Source organism: Telopea speciosissima, chromosome 1 (assembly GCF_018873765.1).
Source record: "Telopea speciosissima isolate NSW1024214 ecotype Mountain lineage chromosome 1, Tspe_v1, whole genome shotgun sequence".
NCBI classification, from domain to species: Eukaryota; Viridiplantae; Streptophyta; class Magnoliopsida; order Proteales; family Proteaceae; genus Telopea; species Telopea speciosissima.
The window spans coordinates 38,266,138-38,291,424 of record NC_057916.1 but is presented as its reverse complement, the minus strand read 5'-3'; the positions used below and the strand labels follow the sequence as shown (position 1 = coordinate 38,291,424).

The window sequence follows — 25,287 nt, the reverse complement described above, 5'->3', positions numbered from 1 at the left end:
GCGTTAGGAGGCCCTTTTATATCTTGCTTAGTGTTGAATATATTCTCTATTAAAAAAAAAAAAACTGCTCCAAGAACAATATACTATGAAATTATATGTGTAAATGGGTTCAACATTTACTTCTTCAAAGACATACCATAAGTAGGAATTACAGAAATGATAAAGACTAACATGCCCTTATGTATTTTATTGTCTATCATGCATAGCTAGCTTGATGAGTTGGAACTCATGCAGTACACCCATGCACTTAGGGCACATAAACTTTTATTGCAACCAGTGGAGTACGTAGGGTTTTCACATATCTATTTATAGAATTCCATGACAGAGAAGGCAGCAAGACGAAAGACGACTGTAACGCCACTAAATCTAGCACCATTTGCCAAGGCTTTGTATTCCTTCTCAGTCCTCTCCTTACCTCCAATGTGTTGTGTCATCATAATCACATCCATTCCAAGTGTAGTTTTGGCTAGCAAAGTAGTCTCAGGTATCTCTGGAACAGTCGTCTCCATAACAACCACCTTCCCATTTTTTGGTAGGGCTTCATAGCAGTTCTTCAATATACTCAAGCAATGCTCATCACCCCAGTTATGAAGTACGGTCTACAAGCAGTTTTAAGAAACATACAAAATATTAGTTAAAGGGAGGTAAATGGTTTGGTTTCGGGTTAAATGGTTCAATTTGTTTTGATTCAGAATGAAGTAGGAAGAAATCAAAATCCTCCTAATGTTTATTAAACGGTTTCAATAAACGATTTCGGTTTACATTTAACAACCATGAAGGAAGTCATGAACTACAACATTCATTCATTGAATAATAGGGGAAGTATTTTCTATGAGAGAGCGTGGCTCCTATGCATGCACAAAAGTATCAGGTGAGCTGTCATTTCCACCTTTCATGGGAGCGGGGTAGTCATTTCACCCCGTCTTTGTCTTTGCGTGGGCAGTACACTCCCCCACAAGAAACATATATTCTCATTGAGAATATATGTAAGTCATGAAAGGAACCATTCAACTAGGCATATATATATATATATATATATATACATGTGCTTACCTTCAGAAAGATGATGTCCCCTTTTGGAATACTCAAAAACATATCACCTGCAACATGCTCCACCCCTGGCAATAAACAAAATTGTTAAAAACTATCCTTTGTCTTCAACATTTATAAAACTCAAATAGAAAGTTCAAAAAAAGAAAGAAAGAAAGAAGTATATATGATTTGTATAAGAATATATTACCAGGATAAGGTGGTGCATCAGCTATCACATGTGCTAAATCAAAGTTAATACCCTTAATGGTAGGGTGTTTGAAAGTGATCAACTCAAGAGTTTTCCCTACTCCACCACCCACATCAACCACCACATTCACATTGTCAAATCCCTCATAAACCTCAATTATTAGCTTCAATAATGTGATGGAGGTGATAGACATTGCTTTATTGAAAACTTGGTTGAACCTTGGGTCCATGCCAAGATAGTCATAGACTGGCATTCCATGGGCTTTGTTAAATGGAACTCCTCCTTCAAGAATTGCATCTTTCAAGTGGTGCCTACAATATTCACGTTGTCAAGATGAATAAAAACACTGTTAATGCAAATACCAAGAAACACAATGAAACAAAAAAGATTCAAGCAAGGATGACACAGAGTTTTAACGTGGTTCACACACCAATTTGATGTGATACACTTACGGGCGAAGCTGAAAATGATTCACTATGTAATGAAGAAAATTAGTGGATCGAAGATCTCTCAAAAACACTGAAAATTGCAGCAAAAACTCTCCCTAGAAAACCCTAACACGAAAATTCCCAAAATCACTCTTCTCACTCTTGTTTAGTCAACAAGACAATAAAACATGGTAATACTCTTCCAAGTCGGGTTGTACCTCCGCTACCATCGCAGATCTCACAAAATTTCTCCTTAGGGTCGCCACCAAAAAATGTCAGATCGAAGCACACAATAATTCAAGACACACATAACAAACACTAAAGTAATATTGTACATATTAATGGATTAATAACAAATTATGGAAGACTAACCAGCTATCCAAGAAGACCTTATCTTGAGTCAAGTGAACCAAAGGAGACAAACAACCTCCATCTTCATTTGAAACAAAATGTTTGCAAACAGGTCCTAAACCGTACAACCTTTGAACTTTACCATCATCACCAGTGAATTGAGAGGAAGTGAATACGGAATAGCTGGTTAAGAGACGCAAGATACGATCAAGCATAACAGGGGCATCTGGGTTGTTCTTTATAGGGAGCAAAGCTGCTATCTCTACACAGGAAAGTTGTTTTTCTGGACCAGCTCTTTCCATGATATGTATCAGATTTAGCTCTATGGCAGCTTTCAAGACCATATGAACCACCGATCCTGTTGCTAGTTGTACTGCTAATAAGCATAGTTGTTCTTCTTCGTCGAATTCTTCGGGCCCCAGGTTTGCTATTGCTGATGCCATGTTTCTTCTTATCGAGTCACAAATATATATTTTTGCACACGCACAGGCTATAATGGCTTGGACTACACAACAGATATATATAGAGAGAGAACACGCAGCCGAGTAAACCACACGCAAGGAACTGAAAAAGAGTCAAGAGCTAGGTCCATTTTTTCTTTAGTAAATACCTAGCCTCATATATGGGCTACTAAGATAGTCTCATGTCGATGGTGACTGAAGGGATTGAAGACCGTTTCATGGTCCATGTAAGGATTGGAGTGCTCACTCCCTCATGACGCCTTTTAGAACCGTGAAGGCGACATTAAGCTAGTTTTGACGAGTAGCCAAGAATGAAAAAAATATCATGAGACGTATTCCCTAACCTCAATATTATTATTATTATTATTTTTTGGTACAAACACTCTCATGACGAAAGAAGTTTATTGAGATTCATCGGACTAAATATCAAACTTTAGAATATCCTTTGGAAAGGAAAAGAGGACTTCCACTTGTAGGGGTGTCAAAATGTGAAACAAACCGAGGCTTATTGTACCGGCTTTGGAAACTGAATCGCACTGGATCGACCAATTGAAAACTGTACCAAACATGAAAAACCGGACCAAAACTGAACCCAAACTAATAACGACCTGAAAATCATTAAAAAAAAAAAGTTTATATATATATATACATCGTAAATCGAGCCCAAACTTGAGTGAAGCCAATATCAAACCGATTGGTAAGAAAAATCGATAAAAAGAAATTGAATCCAAACTAGACCGAAATTGAAACGAATCTTAATTTCTTTATTGGGTTAGTTTTGAATTCACCCATTCCCACATTGAAACAAATTCAACCGGATGAATCAGACTGATTGACACCTTTATCTATTTTTTTATCATCGAAGGTGGACATTGGATCCAGATCCTCTACAGTGCGCTGCCTGTAGCAGCCTGAGCGGCATAGACTGAGCCGCGCATGCAAAGACCACCTTACCGCTGCCCAAACGCTTTGTCCGAACAGAGGTAAGGCGGTCATTGTGCGCGTGGCCCAGTTTGCGCCACACAAACCGCTACGATCACCTGCGCCGTAGATGATCTGAATTGATTCCAATGGCGTAAGGAATGGGGAATCTCAACTGACCCGGTCAACTTTGCATTGAGTATACCCTAACCTTACTTACCAAATAAAAGAGAAGGAATTATAAATTTGAATGTGATGGAGTACACCCTACTCTATTTTTTTTGGTAAACGGAGTACACCCTACTCTTACTAAGAAATAAAGTGAATTTTATATTCAAACCCGATTGCGCCCACCATTGCTAATGAAGTAATTGTGGCTTTGCGATGTGCTCTTCAATGGTTAGTCAAGAATGAATGAAGCAGGGGAATTTGAATCTAGCGTCGCCCTTGCCATGTACTTGGGCTTTTGTCGTCCATAATCTTGTTCGTTTTAAAATGAATTTAAAATTAAAGATTCACTAATCAAGTCATATGGTTCTATTTCTAAATCTTCCTTACTTGTTGCTAAGAAATCAAGGTTCAAAAGTTGAAAAATCAGTCATTCACAACCACTTACGATGAATTACTTGAAAAGTTACAGATAAGTATTTCTATTTAAAAGTACCTGTTTTTTGTTTTACTTGGTCTTTGTCAACATGGCGGAGAGAATTGAGGCGAGGCGAGGTAACGTGGGTGCTTGAGTATTTTTCATTTTGAGTGGTCTAGTATTTATAATAAGGGGAGAGTTTTCGTACACGATCATACATGGTGCAAGGTCATGCTTTCAACAGTTGGATGGGCATGATCTATACAGTACACGACCCCTCATCCCTATCCAACAGTTGCAGGCACGGCCATGCACCATGACTCTCGTGCACGAAACCTTTTGTCTTATAATAAAGGAAATAGTGTGTTTATGTATAGTTATAGATGAAAGAGTTTGTGTTTTGTCATATTAGATAAGCTGCAGATTACACATAATTATATTACAAGAAATAACCATAAAATATAATTGACTAACTATCCACGTGATTCCTCTAACTTTCCACTGGGTTATTTCAATTCTATCTGCCTATGATGGTGTGGCTCTATTAGGTCCCCTCAAGTTGACGGGAGGGGAACCTACTGTTAGTTTGCCACAAAGAAAAAGAGAACGAACACGAGAGAGGCTCTTTGTTAACACATCTGCCACTTGATCATATCCTTGGTCGAAACATATTGAAAATCTATCTCATTATGTTTTGTCTGGGAATGAAAAACTGGGTTAGGCGAGAGATACATAGCTCCCACATTGTGATACCAAATCACTGGGGGATGAGCTAAATAGACACCAAGTTCTTTAAGCAGTGAACGAACCCAAATCAATTCACAGCAACTGCACCAACTGCTCGATACTCGGCTTCTATGGAAGATCGTGATACCGTTTGTTGTTTCCGTGAACACCATGAGGTCAAGTGGGATCCTAGAAATACACAATACCTTGTGGTAGACTAGCGATCATCTTAGCAGTCATCCCAGTTTGTGTCAAAATAGGCGGTTAGATGCATTGAAGAAGGGACAGCTCAGACAAAAAGAAGACCATAATCAACCGAGGATTTGAAATAACACAAAATGCGTTTAACAGCAAACCAATGCACATCAGAGGGGTAATGATGTCTGGTCAGGTCACCAAGAGATATTGAAGAGCTCCATCACCCAATGTCGTACCAGATGAAGTTGTAAGGGAAAGTGTTGATAGAGAGTAGAGACAGGTTTAGCAATAGTCATGTCCGTGTGTTGAAGCAAGTCAGTAATATATTTTCGCTAACTAAGAAACAAGCCGGTAGAAGACCTTGTTTTTTCGATACCTAAAAAATAATGAAAGGACCCAAGATCGTTCAAGGCAAATGTTTCAGACAGATCATTAACCAACTCCCCATTGGCAGCTTCAAAGTTACCCGTTACAAGAAGATCATCGACATATATCAAGAAATATGCAACAATCGCATTCTTAATGTAAATGATCAAAGAAGTATCAATTTTGTAAGACTAAAATCCTTGAGAAAGTAGGAAAGAACTTAGTCATGTATACCAAGCCCTTGGAGCCTGTTGTTTCAAACCATACAAGGATTTCTGTAGATGGCAAACAAAATCAGGCCGAGATGTGTCAACAAAGCCGAGAGGCTGAAACATTTATACGGTTTCATCTAGTGGTTTCATTACAAATCTGTTTTGCACATCAAGTTGGTTCAAGGACCATCCATTTGTTACAGCAAGAGAGAGCACAACATGAATCGTTGTCGGTTTAATAACGGGACTAAAGGTTCAAAGTCAAGGCCGGGGCGTTGATATAAACCCTTGGCCACAAGTCATGCCTTGTAGCGCTCAATTGAGCCATCAGAATGTCGCTTTAGTCAAAAAAACCCACTTACAACCAATAACATTATATGACGAGGAGGGAGGCACCAAGGTCCAAGTATCATTCTTGAGAAGAGCATTAAACTCTTCTTGCATCATGGCTCGCCAAGGGGCAAACCTCATGGCTCGCCAAGGGGCAAACCTCATGGCCTAAATATAATAGGTTGGTTCAACAGAATCAAGTAGCAGATGCTTAGTAGCAGTGAGATTCATATGAGACAATGGCCGGAGAGAACGGGTGAGAGACTGAGTAGTCATTGGATGGGATGACAAAATAGTACAATAAGTTGGTTTCACTGGTAGAGCATCACGGGATAAATGCGCAAGAACAGGTGAAGGAGATGTGATGAGCACATTTATGTGTGAAATCTTAGGGCATAAAGCATACATTTTACCACATTGGACAGAGTTACTTTGGTGCTTTCTTGTGTTTTTCAGGTTTTGGGCTATTCTAGACTATCGGGAGCTGCATGTCCCAAGTTACACGTAAAGTTGCCATTTTTCCTTCCATGGCTGTAAAGAAGACTAAATTTGGAGCAAGTTGGACGTGACGAAACGCAAGTACGCATTCGTCTAGCCCACCGTACAGTTGATTATTCTTTTCAGTCCAAGAAAGGATAATGGGTCAGAAAGGAGCTGTAGTGCAAGCCCATAGTCAGTCTACCATTACCCAAGGACATTTTTGACATTATAGAAGATATTTCTAAGCAATGGTGGAGATCTACTACAAGTACAGGGCCATTTTGGCAATTTTGCATTCTTGAAGAGAGAGAAGGACTGCTACCCACATGGAGGGACCCACATTGCCATTAGATTCCATTAATTTTGAAGGCCCACAAGGTGTCCACGATTTTTATGTGCTGCATTTAATGCCCCACGATTTTTAGGGGACACATTGGGGATTTTGTTATTTGGTTGAGTGGAATCCTAGTCATCACTATCCTAGTCATCACTCTCTCTCTCTCCTCCAACTTTTCAAGGGCATTCCTGAAATTTCACTTGGGATAGATTTATTTTGAAAGATATTTTCTCATCTATGGAAGGTTGAAAAATCAAAGATGCTTTGATTTTATTGCTTGGAGAAGATATCTACAAAGAAAATGAAGCACAAGTTAGAATTAAAATTTTACTTTTGTAGAAATAGAAGGTTTATGTAAACAATATTCTTTTCTCTCCCTCCTTCTATTTTTTTTTTCTTTTTTCTTGGGATTCAAGGCAATGTAAAGGAGGAAGGAGAAGAGAATATTCTCTTTTCTTAGGGAATATTTCTCCTAAACTTCTCTCTTCTCTCTTCTCCCCTTTCCCCTATAAATACCCCCTACCTCTCTTGTAAATTTTGCTCATTCACTTAGTGAAATTTCTTCTCTTCTTCTCCTTATAATTTATGATTTTTGGCTTTTCTAAGTTCTAGTTTGCCTTTTTTTATTTTCATTTAATGGTTATAATAGGTTTAATTTATGCTTTAATTTCAATTTAAGTCTTCAATTGGGTTGTAATTTCTTAATTCTAGTTTAGGTTTTAAGCCTTCTAGTCCAACTTCTTAAGTTGATGACAAGACTTGAAGATTTAGAAGAGGAGGCCATGGTAAGTTTATGCAAGTATTCAAGCTTTTCAATTTTATTCATGCAAGCACATCCAGGTTTTACTATCTAAACTCTCAATCTCATTCTCCATCTCCTCTATCTCTTTCTATCTTCTTCTTCTTCTTCTCCCTCTATTTCTTTTATTTTAATTTTATATGGTTGTGGTTTGTCGATGTATTTTTATTCCTTTATTTTTTTTTATGTGGTTAGTATGTGTGGCTGCATTTTTATTCCTTTCAATTCGCTTTAGTTTGATAAGTTAGATGCTCATGTGTTAGGACGCCGATTTAATCCCTTAATTTTGTTAGATGCTTATGAGTTAGGATGCATTGATTTTTGTTAGTTTAATTATTTTAATTTAACACTTTAATTTGGTTCACTTTGCATTACTTTTAAGTTAGTTAAATAGATTGGCGTATATCTCCTCGTGTTCGACCAGTAGCTACGATGGACCCGTACGCTTGCGGTTTTATTTTGACTCAAATAAGTTTTTAGCGCCATTGCCAGGGAGATTATTGTCCATTTTATTTATCTGATTTTTAAGTAGTTCAAAGTGTTTTAGTTTATTATTTTCTCTTCTTTTTCTGAAAAAAAAAATCAGTTTTTGAAAACCTCTTCTTGTTTCTCTTCTGTTTCAAATAATGTGCGTCCAATCTAAAGTCCTTCATATGCTTCAACCCTCCATCTTTTGGTGTCCCTCATAGGATTAAGTTACCTATGACGCTACATCTTGACTTGGTTAGGTGGATTGGCATGTGACTTATCTTTGGAGGTGACCACTCTTGATAACAGGAAAGCGACATAGTGAGTGCGTTTGAAATATAAACATATAGAAGTCCTCCACTCTACATCAGAATCCATTTGGAGTAGCCCGTAGGTGGCTATAGAAGACTATACAGGTTCCCTTGCTGTCAACCTATATGGCATCCTTACAACTTTGGAACCATTGTTTCGATTTTTAAGGGATAGATGCACTATCTACCTTGGGCTCCCTCTTATTTTTAGTATTTTTTTTTCCTTAAGTCTTTTATTTTTTTCTTTAATTTTTCAAAGGAGACCTCATATTTGTTTAGGTGGCTACGATGTGGACTCGTGATTCATCTAATCGTCTTATTAGAATACCACCTTCTCCACTACCCTTAACCCCACCTTTGACCATGGGTGACCAACAACCCAAGACTCTTAAGGATAGGTTTTACTCTACCAGGGCTACACAGCCCTCATGCATTAGTCTGCCTGTTGTTACAGGGACTAACTATGAACTCAAGACCAACTTCATCAGCATGCTACCCCATTTCCATGGGATGGCTAATGAGGATGTATCTCTTCCTTAGGGAATTTGAGGAGGTCTGTGTTCTAATTAAGGTCCAAAATTTGACTGATGATGCAGTTAGGCTTAGGTTTATACCCTTTGCCCTGAAAGACCAGGCCAAGAAGTGGCTCTATGGACTGCCAACAAACTCCATTAATACATGGGATGAGTTCACCATTGTCTTTTTGAGAAAATTCTTCCCTCTTCACAAGACCAATAAGTTTAAATGTGACATCCTCCAGTTCAGACAGAAACCACGTGAGTCCTTTTCTAAGTTCATGGAAAGATTTAAGGACCTCCTCTTAACATGCCCTCACCATGGTTTCGACTTGTGGTAGCTATGCCAAATTATTTATGAGGGTATTGATTATCAGACCAAGCAACTTGTAGAGTCCATGTGTCCTGTAGGCTTTACTTCTTTTTCTGAGGAAAATGATGCATGGACATTCTTAACCAACTTGGCTGATAAGACTAGGGAATGGGAATCCTCCCAAGAGGCTGAAAGGACCACTAAGGGGTATCTCATTGAGGGTATGCCAGCCAAGGAGGCCAAACTTGATAGCCTCATAAAAAGGTTGGAGTCCATAGTTCTTAAAGAGTCTATACCAGTTAATCCAGTTAACCAGGTCAACCATGTATCGGTATGCAGTTGGTGCCAAACCCATGGACACCTTTCTGAGGAATGCCCCAACACCTTGGTGGGCAATTCCAGCACTGAGAATATAAGTGTCCTTTACCAAAATAACCCATATAGCAATACTTACCATCCAGGATAGAGAAATCACCCCAATTTCTCCTGGAATCAAGGGAACCAAGCAGGCCCATCCAACTTTAACCATCAAGGCCAACTTGGTGCCCAAAGGCCAACTATGTACCACAAAGCCAAGGAATGTCTCCTAACTCCTTTCCCCCTCGTCCTCATCCAGGACCTTCTATTAATTCTGCTAGGCCTCCTCTCCTTGCACCTTATCAGCAACCCCCAGGGTTTACCAATACAGGAGAGGCAACAAGACTGAATGAGATGGACAACAAGATAACTCTTCTCATGACAAGCCACAATAACATGGAGAAACAACTCACCCATCTTATCACAATCCTACATGAGAGGGAAACAGAGAAGTTACCTAGCCAACCTGAGCCAAATCCTAGGCATCAGGTTCATATTCAGCAAGGTACCCAAGCTCCTCCAACCAATGTTGCACAAGGCCAACAGCACCAAGGACCCTCCAGACAGGTAAATGTTGTTTATGCTTTAAGGAGTGGCCATGAGTATCAACAGGCTAGTGCACCTCAGTCTTTACCATCTCATACTCTTGTTGACTCTCCCCCTTCTGAAGAGGCCATTGAAGTGCCTACTGTTCCAGGTTCGTCTAACGAACCTGAAGATATTCCAGATGATTTGGTTAAGAAAACCAAAGAGGATTCTGTTGAGGAAGTTAAAAAGACCAACCCTGAAAGAATTTATACCCCACCTGCCACTTTCCCAAATAGGTTGGTTAGCAAGAAGTCTCCTTCTGTAGAGAAGATATTGGATGTGTTCAAACAGGTTCAGGTGAATATCCCCTTGTTAGATGCCATTGCCCAGATCCCCGCTTATACTAAAGTCCTCAAAGACTTATGCACCCAAAAGCGGACCACCAATGTGCCCAAAAAGGCATTCTTGGCTGCTAACATTAGTTCTCTAATCTCACAGCCAGTAGCAGCCAAGTATAAGGATCCTGGAAGCCCCACCATCTCTTACACTATAGGTCATACCACTATTGATCATGCCTTATTGGACCTTGGTGCAAGTGTGAACCTCTTACCCTTTCATGTCTACCAACAACTAGGATTGAGAGAACTGAAACCAACCAAAATTACTCTTCAACTTGCAGATCGATCGATTAAAGTTCCTAAGGGAATGATTGAGGATGTCCTGCTGAAGGTTGGGGAATTTATTTTTCCTATGGATTTTATTATTTTAGATACCCAACCCACTGCCAACTTCAAAGACCAAATCCCAATCATATTGGGTAGACCATTCCTAGCTACCAGTAATGCTTTAATCAATTGCAGGAATGGTCCGATGAAATTATCTTTTGACAATAATTCTGTTGACTTCAATGTGTTTAGGTTGGGCAAGCAGCCTGACATGGATGAAGAGGTGCATCTGCTTCAAGGATTTCCCGATGATATTGATATATTCTTTGAGATTGATTTTGATTCGAGATTTCAAGAATGTATGCAGGAATTAGAGGGTGTTGATGATACTCCCTTATCTGAGGTCTGGAGCATCCAACCACCTTTGGAGCCCCTTGGACCTCTATCCACTTTCATTCCCAACCCTCTATTATTGAGCCCCCCACATTAGAGTTGAAGGCATTGCCCTCCAACCTCAAGTATGTCTTCCTAGGACATGATCATATCCTTTCTGTTATTATTGCTTCTGATTTGACTTCTATTCAGGAAGAAGAATTGATTAAGCTTCTAAAAGACCATAAGGAAGCCATAGGTTGGATCATATTTGACATCAAAGGTATTAGCCCCTCCATTGTTCAACATCATATACATCTGATGGAGAGTTCCACACCTTCTAGGAAACCCCAAAGGAGGGCTAATCCTGTGATGAAAGAGGCAATCAAGAAAGAGATCCTAAAATGCTTGGATCATGGCATCATTTATTCTATTTCTGATAGCCAATGGGTGAGTCCTATGCAGGTTGTGCCTAAGAAAGGAGGAGTTACTGTAGTTGAGAATGCCAATAATGAATTGATTCCAATCCGTATCCAAACAGGATGGAGAATGTGCATTGACTACAGGAAATTGAATGCGACAACTTGGAAGGACCACTTCCCCTTGCCTTTTATTAATCAGATGTTAGAGAGACTAGTTGGTCATGAATATTATTATTTTCTTGATGGTTATGCAGGCTATAACCAAATCCCTATTGCTCTAGAGGACCAACACAAGACCACTTTCACATGCCCTTATGGAACCTTTGCTTACCGGTGTATGCCTTTTGGGCTTTGCAATGCCCCTGCTACATTCCAAAGGTGCATGATGGGTATCTTTTTTGATATGGTAGAGCACTTCCTAGAGGTGTTTATGCATGATTTCTTTATTCACGGCTCTACCTTTTCTCATTGCTTGCATCATCTCTCTTTAGTTCTTAAAAGATGCATAGAAAAGAACTTGGTCCTGAATTGGGAGAAGTGTCACTTCATGGTGAAGCAAGGCATAATTCTTAGTCACATTGTATCAAAGAAGGGATAAAGGTTGATAGATCTAAGGTCGACGTTATTGCCAATTTACCACCACCCAAGAGTGTGAAGGACATTAGATCTTTTCTTGGCCATGCAGGTTTTTATAGAAGACTCATCAAGGATTTTAGCCAGATAACTAGACCTCTCACCTCTCTTTTGGCAAAGGACTGCCCATTTGATTTCTCTTCTGAGTGTCATGATAGTTTTAAGCAATTGAAAAGAGCTTTGACTTCAGCCCCCATTATTTAAGCTTCAAATTGGAAAGTTTCATTTGAGCTTATGTGTGATGCCTCTGATTTTGCTATAGGAGTTGTTCTTGGGCAAAGAATCAACAAATTGCCCCATGTGATTATTATGCAAGTAGGACTCTTAATAATGCACAGCTTAATTATATCACCACTAAGAAAGAATTTTTAGCTGTTGCGTTTGCTTTAGAGAAGTTTAGGCCCTACTTGGTTGGATCACATGTGATTGTTTATACTGGCCATGCAGCTATCAAATATCTTGTGCAGAAGAAAGATGCCAAGGCTTGCCTCATTAGGTGGGTCCTTTTGGTACAAGAATTTGATCTTAAAATTAGGGATAAGAAAGGGTGTGAATTTGGTTGCAGACCATATATCCCGGCTGCTTAATTCTTTGACTGTCGACTCTCCAGTCAACGAGAACTTTCCTGATGAGTATCTGATGACAGTGTCTAGCGAACCTTGGTTTGCTGACATTGTTAATTATCTGGTTACGAGTGTGACACCTGCACATTGGTCCACCTAAGATAAGAATCGTTTCTTTTCACAAGTTAAGTATTTCTTTTGGGATGATCCTTATCTTTTTAAGACTTGTTCGGATCAGGTAATCCGGAGATGTGTTCCTGATCATGAGCAATAATCTGTCTTATCTTTTTGCCATGATCAGGCTTGTGGAGGCCATTTTGGGCCTTATAAGACTGCGGCCAAGGTTTTACAGTGTGGATTTTATTGGCCTACTCTTTTTCAAGACACTTTTACGTATTGCAAGGCGTGTCCTTCGTGCCAATCCTTAGGGCATTTCACTAAGAGGAATATGATGCCCCTCAACCCAATTCTAGTGGTTGAAGTGTTTGATGTATGGGGTATTGATTTCATGGGACCTTTCCCTAACTCTTTTGGTAACCTGTACATATTACTTGCTGTGGACTATGTGTCCAAATGGATTGAGGCAGTTGCTTGTAAGACCAATGACCACAAGGTGGTTGTGAAATTTCTGAAGGAGAACATCTTCTCCCGCTTTGGTACTCCCCGGGCTATCATTAGTGATCGAGGCAAGCATTTTTATAATCGGCCTTTTGAGGCCCTCATGAGAAAGTATGGTGTCGTCCATAAGTTGGCCACACCCTACCATCCCCAGACCAGTGGCCAGGTTGAGGTTTTAAATAGGCAGATCAAGCAAATTATTGAGAAAACCATCAACCCGAACTGCAAGGATTGGTCTAACCGATTGGTAGATGCGTTGTGGGCCCATAGGACAGCCTTCAAGACCGATCTTGGCCAATCTCCGTACCGTTTGGTGTATGGAAAGGCATGTCACTTACCTGTAGAGATTGAGCATAAGGCCTTTTGGGCTATCAAGAAGCTTAACTTTGACCTACCCACTGCAGGTGCCCATAGGAAACTCCAACTATCTGAGTTGGAAGAGCATAGGAATGAGGCATATGAGAATGCCCGGATTTACAAGGCAAAAACCAAGACTTTCCATGATAGGCACATTTTGAGAAAATCTTTTGAGGTAGGCCAGAAAGTTTTGTTATACAATTCTCGTTTGCATATCTTTCCAGATAAGCTGCGTTCTAGATGGGATGGTCCCTATATTGTTCAAAAAGTTTATCATCATGGGGCTGTTGAAGTCCTCAATCCAAGTACGGGTGCTACATTTAAGGTCAATGGCCAAAGATTGAAGCCATACATTGAGATCCCCACTCCACTTGTAGAAGAGGTCATGGATCTCCATGAGCCTCTTTACCTTGACCCCTGATATCCTGGTATGTATCCCCTCCCTTGTCCTTATTCTTTCTTTTCTGCATGCATTAAGGACACTGCATGAATTAAGTGTGGGGGGGGGTGTTGGACTTTAATTGTGAATTTTATGAATTTTGATTGTGGCGGTAGTTTTTGGTTATGTGCATGAGTCTCTTCCATTTGCAAAGCGAGAGTGAGAGGGAATTAGGTGCCTAGCATGCGAAATAATAAAAAATATCCCTTTTCAAGGATGGTCGTTGGTTTGTATCCGGTGATGGGGATTGAGTTTGAAAATATGAGTGCTACTTCATTTGATGGTTAGATTCATCTATGTGTTTATGGACCCCTTTGATATTTTGGCTAGTAGTTGAGACCAATTTGTTTGTGGCAAGGCATGAAAGTGAAAGTGAATGAAAAAAAAAGAAGAGAGAAACAGAAAGAAAAGTGGAATTCCTTGGGACTAGACAGGGCACTGTGCCTCATGAAGCAGGGTGACTTGATCGAAATTCCTTGGAAGGAAACTGAAAAAAAAAACTCTTGCATCAATGTCTCAATGTCTTATATATGGATACATGCAAAAACAAAGCTACCAAGTATTTGGGTGTCTGATGTATGCTCCACCATGTCATCCAGAGAACAGTAGTGGAGTAGAAAAAGAGTTTGTTGATGAGAAAGAAAAAAAAAAACTTTTGCCTTAATGCCTGGAAAAGAAAGTATGGTCAAAAATACTCAATGCCTAACTATTGGTTCCATCGGTGCTATGGTGGTTTACTTGAAGGTGAGTAGTGTTCAGAAAATATGAGGAGATCCCTTGACCTTGAAGCATGTTTGTTACTTGAATTGATGTGGGGTGATAAAATTCAAGTATAGGGGAACCTTTGGCTCCTTAATCTTTAGTTGAGTATTTCTTTGAGGTTGTGTGCACTATCTTACTTATGCCATGAGAAAAATTTACATCATTCTTTTCGATTTATTGAATTTTGGGTGTATATTCACTGCAAACACCCACGAGACACAACTCGTCCACTAGGGGTAACCTAGGGGTTGAAAGGCTTGTTGCACATGCTAAGTGCAACCGTGATTCCTACGAAAGTGAGTTAGGATTTTCTGCATTTTAGGTTAGTTTTTCTTTTTGCTTTACTTGAGGACAAATAATGTTCGAGTGTGGGGGAATCTGATTAGCACATTTACGTGTGAAATCTTAGGGCATAAAGCATACATTTTACCACATTGGACAGAGTTACTTTGGTGCTTTCTTGTGTTTTTCAGGTTTTGGGCTATTCTAGACTATCGGGAGCTGCATGTCCCAAGTTACACGTAAAGTTGTCATTTTTCCTTCCATGGCTGTAAAGAAGACTAAATTTGGAGCAAGTTGGACGTGATGGAACGCAAGTACGCATTCGTCTAGCCCACCGTACAGTACGTTGATTATTTTTTTTAGCCCAATAAAGGATAATGGGTCAGAAAGGAGTTGTAGTGCAAGCCCATAGTCAGTCTACCATTACCCAAGGACATTTTTGACATTATAGAAGATATTTCTAAGTAATGGTGGAGATCTACTGCAAGTACAGGGCCGTTTTGGCAATTTTACATTCTTGAAGAGAGAGAAGGACTGCTACCCACATGGAGGGACCCACATTGCCATTAGATTCCATTAATTTTAAAGGCCCACAAGGTGTCCACGATTTTTATGGGCTGCATTTAATGCCCCACGATTTTTAGAGGACACATTGGGGATTTTGTTATTTGGTTGAGTGAAATCCTAGTCATCACTCGCTCTCTCTCCTCCAACTTTTCAAGGGCATTCCTAAAATTTCACTTGGGATAGATTTATTTTGATAGATATTTTCTCATCTATGGAAGGTTGAAAAATCAAAGATGCTTTGATTTTATTGCTTGGAGAAGATATCTACAAAGAAAAGGAAGCACAAGTTAGAATTAGAAATTTACTTTTCTAGAAATAGAAGGTTTATGTAAACAATATTCTTTTCTCTCCCTCTTTCAATTTTTTTTTCTTTTTTCTTGGGATTCAAGGCAATGTAAAGGAGGAAGGAGAAGAGAATATTCTCTTTTCTTAGGGAATATTTCTCCTACACTTCCCTCTTCTCTCTTCTCCCCTTTCCCTTATAAATACCCCCTAGCTCTCTTGTAAATTTTGCTCATTCACTTAGTGAAATTTCTTCTCTTCTTCTCCTTCTAATTTGTGATTTTTGGCTTTTCTAAGTTCTAGTTTGCCTTTTTTTATTTTCATTTAATGGTTATAATAGGTTTAGTTTATGCTTTAATTTCAATTTAAGTCTTCAATTGGGTTGTAATTTCTTAGTTCTAGTTTAGGTTTTAAGCCTTCTAGTCTAAGTTCTTAAGTTGCTGACAAGACTTGAAGATTTAGAAGAGGAGGTCATGGTAAGTTTATGCAAGTATTCAAGCTTTTCAATGACATTCATGCAAGCACATCCAGGTTTTACTATCTAAACTCTCAATCTCATTCTCCATCTCCTCTATCTCGCTGTATCTTCTTCTTCTTCTCCCTCTATTTCTTTTATTTTAATTTTATATGGTTGTGGTTTGTGAATGCATTTTTATTCCCTTATTTCTTTTTATGTGATTAGTATGTGTGGCAACATTTTTATTCCTTTCAATTCGCTTTAGTTTGATAGGTTAGATGCTCATATGTTAGGACGTCGATTTAATCCCTTAATTTTGTTAGATGCTCATGAGTTAGGATGCATTGATTTTTGTTAGTTTAATTAGTTTAATTTAACACTTTAATTTGGTTCACTTTGCATTAATTTTAAGCTAGTTAAATAGAGTGGCATATATCTCCTCGTGTTCGACCCGTAGCTACGATTGACCCGTACGCTTGCGGTTTTATTTTAACTCAAACAATGGCGAGTTAGAAGGCAAATTACCCAATATGTTGGAGTTATTGTGTTGGACTTTGGTAGGACGTGAAACAAGAGAAGGCTGAGTGATGGGCTGTTAAGGTACTAGATGTGTTGGTCAGTGAGCCAAGGGGGACTGACCCAATAAGAACCCATAATTAAGTGGAGATTGTTGTTGGGCCTGAATAGGGTATTAAATATTAGAAGACTGATTGATGGGTTGTTGAAACATCAAATGTATTGGAGAATAGGCCTGTGAAGGCTGACTTTGTTGGTCCGGTGAAGACTGATTGTGTTGGGTTTACGAAGGTTGTGTCACAGAACATGACCAAGGTAGCAATATAGGAGGAGAAGAAGAAAACCAAGAATTGGTGGCAAGTAAAGGTGAAGAGACACATTTAAATTATGTGTCAGATATGCTAATACCCCACCCCATTCATCCGGAAATCTTAGTGCAAGCCCTTCACATTTCATGGCAGTTCCATCTATCGCTTTATTGTGAAAGACCAGATCAACTCGTTCTGCCATAAGTACCTCCATATTCCGCTGAGTAGAATTCGACAATGGATTTGAGTCAGTGATTCGAAGACTTCCTTTCCTTGATCTTGATTCGCTTAAAAATTTAGAAACTATGATACTAATGGAACCGGAGAAACCTGAATTTTCACGGGTATCATATAATTACTTAGACTCTATGGAAATAGAACGAAATGGAAACATAAATTCGTCAAACACAACGTGCCGCAAAATGTACAGCTTACTTATTGTGAAATCATAACACTTATATCAGCGATGAGTAAGTAAATACCTAAGAAATAAGCAAGATGTAGACTGAGGATCCAACTTATGCTGAGAATATGGATGTGGCCATGGATAGCATAAACATCCGAATGTGCGTAAAAATATATAATCAGGAAACATCACAAATAGACATCCGAATGTGCGTAAAAAGATATAATCAGGAAACATCACAAATAGACATTGCAATGGGTTTATATTACAAGTAACTGGAGAAGGAAGTCGATTAATTAAGTAAACAGCTAAAAGAAATGCATGTGACCAAAACTTAGAGGGTAAATGTGCATGGTACAAGAGTGCAAGGCCAGTTTCAATTATATGTCTATGCTTTCTCTCGGCAAGACCATTTCGTGTCTGAGTGTGTGGGCATGAAATTTTATGTGAAATACCATGTAAACAAAGAAAAGGATACATCTTCTGGAATTCCCCTCCCCCCATCAAATTGGATAGATTTTATTTTGCAACAAAAAAAAAAATGTCTCAACATGAGCGTTAAAAGTAATGAAAACAGAAAACATATCAGATTTCCTTGAAATGGGATACCTCTAGTTATAATGACTGGAATCATCTACAAACACGGCATAGTAGCGTTTTTTATCTAAAGAAAGAACTGGAGCAGCACCCCCCTAGTCATGAAGAAGCTCCAAAGGATCAGAACTAATAGAAGATGAGAGCTGAAAAGGGAGGCAATGACTCTTTGATCACTGACATGCATCACAAAGAACATCCAAGTTAATAGTAACAGGAAGTTGAAATTGATGAAGGATGGAATGTACTAGTTTGAGAGTTGGATGTCCAAGTCGGTTATGCCAGTCTACAGCTGGAGCTTAAATACTTGTGAAGGTACAAGAACGAGAAGAAACAAATGACTTCGGCATGGGATTGAGGCCATTTTCACTCAGGCCTTGAAACAAGATCCTCCCCATCTGGCAATCCTTAATGACAAAAAATAGAAAAGAGCATGAAACTCAAAGAAGACAATTTTTTTTTTTATGGTAAAACGATTCACAAACAACAAGTTACAGTGAATAGATGGAACACATAGAATGTTTGAAGTCTATAAAACTTAGAAGGAGTCACAAATTCAGAGGATCCAGAATGGGAAATAGACAGACCTTGGCATTCCTTACTATGATCTGATCAAGCTCAGTGTAAGGTGTACTAACGGCCAAGTTGCTAATATCTGTGGTAGTATGGTTATTAGAACCAGAATCTAATAGCCAAGATGAAAAACAAATGGAGGATGTAGCCATGCCCAGAAACGCATGATTGAACCTTTGTGATCACTAAGAAGCAATATGACCATGAGTATTGCAAATTTGACAAGTAGATCGTGACTGATTAGCAAAGGAAGGAGAACCACAATCACTGGATGGAGAACCATGTGACTTAATATGAAGATTTTGATATTGTTGACGAGATCGAGAAGAACTAGAAGATGGACTGTGAAAGAAGACTTCAGATCAGGTAGGGAGGGCCTTGGAAATGATCCGTCCATATATCCCAAGAGATTATATCCACACCATAATGGCAATAATTGTGTTCGTCAAAGCATATGGTTTGAGGTAGTGAGCTTCAATGGAAGCTGAGGAGACACATTCAGAGTAATCAATGAGGAGGAAGAGACCACCTCAGAAACAAAACTAGTAGCTGTAGAAGAAGATGCCATGAAAGCACAACGACAAGACAAAAACCAGAAGAAAACTAGACCGTTATAGACAAGAGAGCTCGTCGGTGCCAAAAGGCTCTGATTACCATGAAGAAGTTTGTGTTTTGTCATATTATATAAGGTGCAGATTACACATATTTATATTACAAGAAATAACCAGAAATATAATTGACTAACTATCCACATGGTTCCTCTAACTGTCCACATGGGTTGTTACAATTCTAATTGTCTATGATGACGTGGCTCTATCAATCGACACATCCTTTAACATACGAGCAAGACTCTTGGATGAGTCACATCCTTATATGTATGAACATATATAAATCATATTGTAGATATACAGGATGGAGGGTGTCTAGCAATACACTGAGGGAAAAAAGGGCAATGGACTTACTATCTAATGCCTCACAGTGATACCCTCTCTTTTGTAAGAGAGTAAACTAATAAAAAATAAAAAATGGAGTCACGGTCTAGATTAGGACATGTATAAGACCCATAAATGGTGTCTCTCTTTCGTAGAAGAGGTACTTAGTTAATTCCAAGACTCAATGGATGGTTTGCCCTAGATCTCTCGATAAGTGTCAGGTTACGTTTGGGGAAGGTGTTAGGCAACCCCAGAACGCCCGACCGGTCTTCCCAGACAATGCACTAGTTGTTTACTTGTTGTTTATACATGTTATGAACCTGATTAATCTAATTCAAAAGGTTTGAAATTTTCTTGATTGAAACTTATGAGGATATTTAATCTAATTGAAATTAATGCCTTAATCCTAATTATTAATCATAAATTAGGTGATTTAGTACATTATGCAACCTAGTTGATCTAATTGATGCATTTTACCATGAGCAAAAAGCCCTAACTCTACTGTCAACTACACAAGAGTGATTAAAACCCAAACTAGGTTTAGCATAGCGAACATAAATTGTGACAAATACAATAACTAGTAAAATGCTGAGATTGTCCTAAAAGAGCCAAATGCAAGAAAATACATGGAATCTTACCTAGATGCTCAAGAATGACAAAAATACACCTTGATGGCATCAAAATCATGTAACAGAGGGGTAGAATATTTGTAAAATTTTGGTAAAATTACCAAAAGGCCCCGAAGGATCTAAGTGGCAAAGGTTGGCCAAAAACACTGCTTTTCCAAGAGGGGCCTCTACAATGCCTAAACAAACTTTGAAACACTTTTATATGCCCAAAAAGAAGTTTGTCAAAGTTGAAATCTCATTGTACCCCAATGTCGGTAAATTACCAAAATGCCACTAGTGGGAGAAATGCAGTTTTATACATGGTACCTTGAGACGACATGCACAATTGCACATGCATGGAAATTTTTCAAAATCACTTCAAACATGATGTAATGTATAAAAAGCAACTCACGTGATTTTTGGGGATCTTTCATATTTCTTGGGAAATAAATCAGTAAATTACCGAAATGCCCTTAATATCTTAATATGAGAAATACATCTAATAAATGCACCTAATTAAATCACTAAAAATGATCAAAGCATGCATTAACACTTCAAATCAGTGTAATGTATCCTAACACAGTGTTAAAAATAGTGAACAATTAAAAAAAAATTATTCACCCAAAAAAAAGTACAATTGTTATGTATGTCTCGAATTCTTGGACCCGTTTCGAAGAATGATCCGCTCCGACATTTTTGGTGGCAACCCGAATGGAACTTTTTCTGAGATCTATGATGGTAGCAGAGGGCTTGGGCCTATCGTCACTGATCTCGTTGGGGGTGCCGGTTCGACCCGACTCGATGGATCGACCCGGATCCGATGGAGGAGTATTTATGTTCCTTACCCGCTTTAATGTAAAGACAGAGTAAGATTTGGGGTTTTCGTTCTAGGGTTTCTGAGAGAGAGCAGCAGCACCGATTTGGGTGTTCTTGAAAGTTCCATTGTAATCCTTTCTCCGAGTTGCATAGTGAATCATCTTCGTCTTCGCCCGTGGATGTAGCACACCATACTGGTGTGTGAACCACGTTATATCTCTGTGTTCTTTTGCTTTGTTCTTGTCTTTTTTCGTGATTTTCTTTGGTGTTTGCTATAACAACAATTTTTATATTTTTTTAGATTCTTGAGGGGAAATTGCCAAAATAACCTAAAGTGGGAAGAAAATAGAATAAAATATTAGGACTCACTTGGAAATGGTCTTAAACATCAGAATAAATGTAATCACATCATACATAAACTCCCTATGCATTTTCCAGCATTTTTCACATGAAAAGCATAATTACTAAAATACTATTATGAGGGAAAACATAGAAGATTGCAAAATCCGAATCTGGAGGCCAAATGGATCCAAAACAAAGCACACATATGCTAAGTCAGATATAATCCTTAACTTTAGAAATTAAAAAAACAAAAACAAAAAGAACCCAAATCAAGCCCTAAGGGTTCGGTTTTTGAAAATCCTTAAAATAGCTTGAGGGGGAAAATGTCCAAAATCAAAACATTCGGCCCTCAGGAAAATCAGTGGACATCTAGCATGGTATGACACATATGATGTCATTTTTTCAGTTTTTTTAGAATTCAGAAAGTATTTTTTACAAATACCTTACCTAAAATAGCATATTTTCACTAGAAAAATCCAAATAAATAAAATAATGACAGTGAAGGGGGCCACCCTTTGAACGTGGAAGAGTCTTGGCTCAGTTTGTGTATCCTTGGATGGGTAGAACCAGACACCGAGAACCACCAAGTGGCACCTTCAGTGGAAGTGCTTCAAATGGCAAAGCTTGTGAGCAAGGGGTATTCTAAGAATTTTACAGGGTTACTGGAGCATGGTCTGGTGATAGGATTACACCTTAAGCCTTAAGCTCAATACAAAAATTCTCATTTTATTATTTTGGTGATTTTACATCCCTTTTTTTTTTTCTACTGAGCATGCATCACTGCTGTCCTCCATGGGGCAGCGGTGTTATGCATAGTGATATAGACTTTTGGTCGGGTTTTGCAAGGATGTTAGATTTAAAATATATTTAATATATATTTTATTTTATTTTAAGTTTCAAAATGTTTTGATTGCTTTGTTATGGTGTGGGACCCATGTGATCAAAGAAGTAATTCCAAAAGTTGTAACATTCTATGGGTACCCTAAAGTCTATTCATGGTCACTATCATGAGTGGGAAGGTGGGTCAAAGATATTGAATGAGATTGATTTCTCAATTCATGGCCATAAGTGATGTCTCTCCCTTTATGGGGTATTAAAGCCTTTATGGTCCTTAGTGGAGAATGACCATTTATGGGGTTTTAAGGCCTTTATGGTCTTAGTGGAGAATGAATGAATTCTAAGGTTATTCATGATCCTTAGTGGAGAATGACCATGAATTTGGAATTAACTTCCAATTCATGTCCATAAATCTTATTCTTCAATTTGGTCATAAGTGGATGGTTATTCTTGGAAATTCCAAGGGAATGCAAGGATTGGTCTTGGGCCTATATAAACCCAACCAATTGCTTTGTAAGAGATATCTTTGGATACATGTTCATGCCCATACTTAGCAATCACTAAGAGTATTATTCTCTCTCTCTCTCTCTTTTCTTCTAAGTGTGTTAGAGGGTTGCTGTGTTGAAGCTCTTGGCTCCTTCAAGGGACTAGAAGGACTGCTTCATCTTCTAGTTGGAGGTTGTTTTATCTTGGGGTAGTGGTGCAGGACACTCCTTGGCAGTAGGAGGCATCAATTACCTTAAAGGCAGCACCACAAGTGTGACTCAACCTTAAGCTTGTTCAAGTTGTTGTGGGTGTGGTTCTACATCAAATCCAAACTTTGGTCTTCTCATTTCAGCCAAAGGTCAAGCCTAGTTTCTACTGTTTAATCTATTGTAGTGCAATTCGTGTTGTTTCAATTATTTGTAAGGAATTGTAATACAATTACCCAACAAGTTTAAGGTAATATATATTATAAGATCTCATGGCTGATCTTGGAGTTGTAAGCAACAAGGGTGATGCTTCGAACAACAACACCGCTGATGGAGCTGCCAATAAAGAAAATCCTTCAAACACCAGTATTGAAAGAGCAATCAACAACCAAGAAGGCGGAGTTCCTGTTAGCCGCAATGGTAAGGAGATTCCTCTTTTCCCTACCGTTGACTCAATTCCCACCAATGTTATCCCGTCGGTGACGGTGCTTATCCCGGATTTGGGTAAGATGAGGATTATCTCTGAATTTGACAAGATCGAACAGTTTGGAGGTCAAAACTTTAAACGATGGAGGCAAATGATGTTGTTTGCATTAGTCCAAATTGGGGTGGTATTTTCCTTGACTGAACCCATACCGAAAAAAAGTAATGATCCTGAAAAGGAGGGCAAAAAGGTGGCTTGGATTCAAGCGGATTACCAGTGCAAGAATCAGATTTTGAATGCATTATCAAATGACCTATACCATGTGTATAGTTCTTTGGAGTATGCATGTTCGATTTGGAATGCATTGGTAAAAAAGTACTCTCTTGAGGATGCTGGTTCAAGGAAGTACTTGGTGGCTAACTTTCTAAACTTTGCTATAAAAGATAGTGACACCGTCTCAAACCAAATTGATCAATTTTAAATTTTGGTTGGAAAGCTAGCAAAGGAAAAGATGGTTCTACCGGAAGAATTTGTGACCGGTGCCTTGATTGAAAAGCTTCCATCTTCTTGGGATGTCTTTAAGGGGTCTATGAAACACAAGAAGACGGAGTTGACTCTAGACCAATTGATTGTAAGGATCAAAATTGAGGAGAAGAACCGGCACAAGGACAAGGGTGAAAAAGACCTTGAGGAAAGACACCTAAAAGCGAACTTGGTAGAGACCAACAAACAAAACAAGAAAAGAAAGAATCGTCAAGACAATGATGAGCCTTCTTTCAAGAAGAAGAAACTTACTTATTTTGTGTGTGGTAAGCTATGACACTTCAAGAAAGATTGTCGGTTCAGGAAGAAAAATTCTGAAAATGTGAACCTAGTTGAAGACAATGTCTTTATTGCTATGGTCACGAAAGCAAATTTGGTTGAAAAAACTAAAAGATTGGGTATTGGATACCGGTGCCACAAGACATATTTGTGGTGATCTGAAGATGTTTTCCTCTTATTCCATGAATACAGAGAATAAAAAGGTATTTATGGGGAATTCCCAAAGTGCTCCTGTTATGGGAAAAGGAAAAGTGACTTTGAAACTCACTTCAGGGAAGACTATGATTCTCACCAATGTTCTTCATGTGCTGGATATTAGGCGCAATTTAATTTCAATTCATTTGCTTAATAAAGTAGGAATGAAATTGGTTTTTGAAAGTGATAAGGCGGTTATCACTAAAAACAATATTTTTGTGGGGAAGGGATACCTTAGTAAGGGGTTGTTTGTACTAAGTGTTGGAAATGTTGTAATTGAGAAAACTAGTACTTCATCTGTTTACATGATTGTCTCTTCTAACTTTTTTGATTTGTGGCATGGTAGGTTGGGTCATAGTAGTGTGAAATATATCACCAAACTATGCAAGTTAGGCATGATCACCGATAAGGTGGAACCCCCCGTGAACAAATGTATAACTTGTGTAGAGGTAAAGTTAACCAAAAAGCCTCACAAGACTATGGATAGGAAGAGTGATCTCTTGGAATTAATCCATAGTGACTTATGTGACTACAAGTCATATGAGTCTAGGGGAGGAAATAACTATGTCATAACTTTCATAGATGACCACTCTAGATATACTATGGTATATTTACTCAAATCAAAGGATGAGGCCGGAAAGGCGTTTATGTCTTACAAAATGGAAATTGAAAATCAACTTGGTAAAAAGGTTAAAAGACTTTGAACCGATAGAGGAGCTGAGTACTTTAACCTTGATAAGTTTTATGAGAAAAATGAAATTATCCATGAAACAATCGCTCCATACCAACCGGAATCAAATGGGGTTGTCGAAAGAAAAAATAGGTCTCTTAAAGAGATGATAAACTCTATGTTATTGAGTTCAGGTGTACCACTTG

At 38.6% G+C, this 25,287-nt stretch overlaps 1 protein-coding gene across 1 annotated transcript; it reads right to left on the bottom strand.

Moving 5' to 3' along the window:
• Nucleotides 1-245: 245 nt before the first annotated feature.
• LOC122660839 (caffeic acid 3-O-methyltransferase-like) lies at nt 246-24,363 on the bottom strand. Its single transcript, XM_043856090.1, has 8 exons — nt 24,356-24,363; nt 24,287-24,290; nt 16,690-16,701; nt 10,464-10,468; nt 2,041-2,428; nt 1,241-1,551; nt 1,054-1,118; nt 246-599 (listed from the first exon to the last, which is right to left on the bottom strand). The coding sequence occupies exons 1-8, from the start codon at nt 24,360-24,362 to the stop codon at nt 303-305; spliced, it is 1,089 nt and encodes a 362-aa protein (XP_043712025.1). The 5' UTR covers nt 24,363; the 3' UTR covers nt 246-302.
• Between the last annotated feature and the right edge of the window lie 924 nt (nt 24,364-25,287).

Bases quoted from the DNA above. Each gene is read 5' to 3' on its own strand.
- LOC122660839 (XM_043856090.1), bottom strand. The intron at 1,119-1,240 runs GTAATATATTCT...GTTTATTGCCAG, and splicing joins TGATGCACCACCTTATCCTG to GGGTGGAGCATGTTGCAGGT. The intron at 600-1,053 runs GTAAGCACATGT...AACTGCTTGTAG, and splicing joins GGGACATCATCTTTCTGAAG to ACCGTACTTCATAACTGGGG.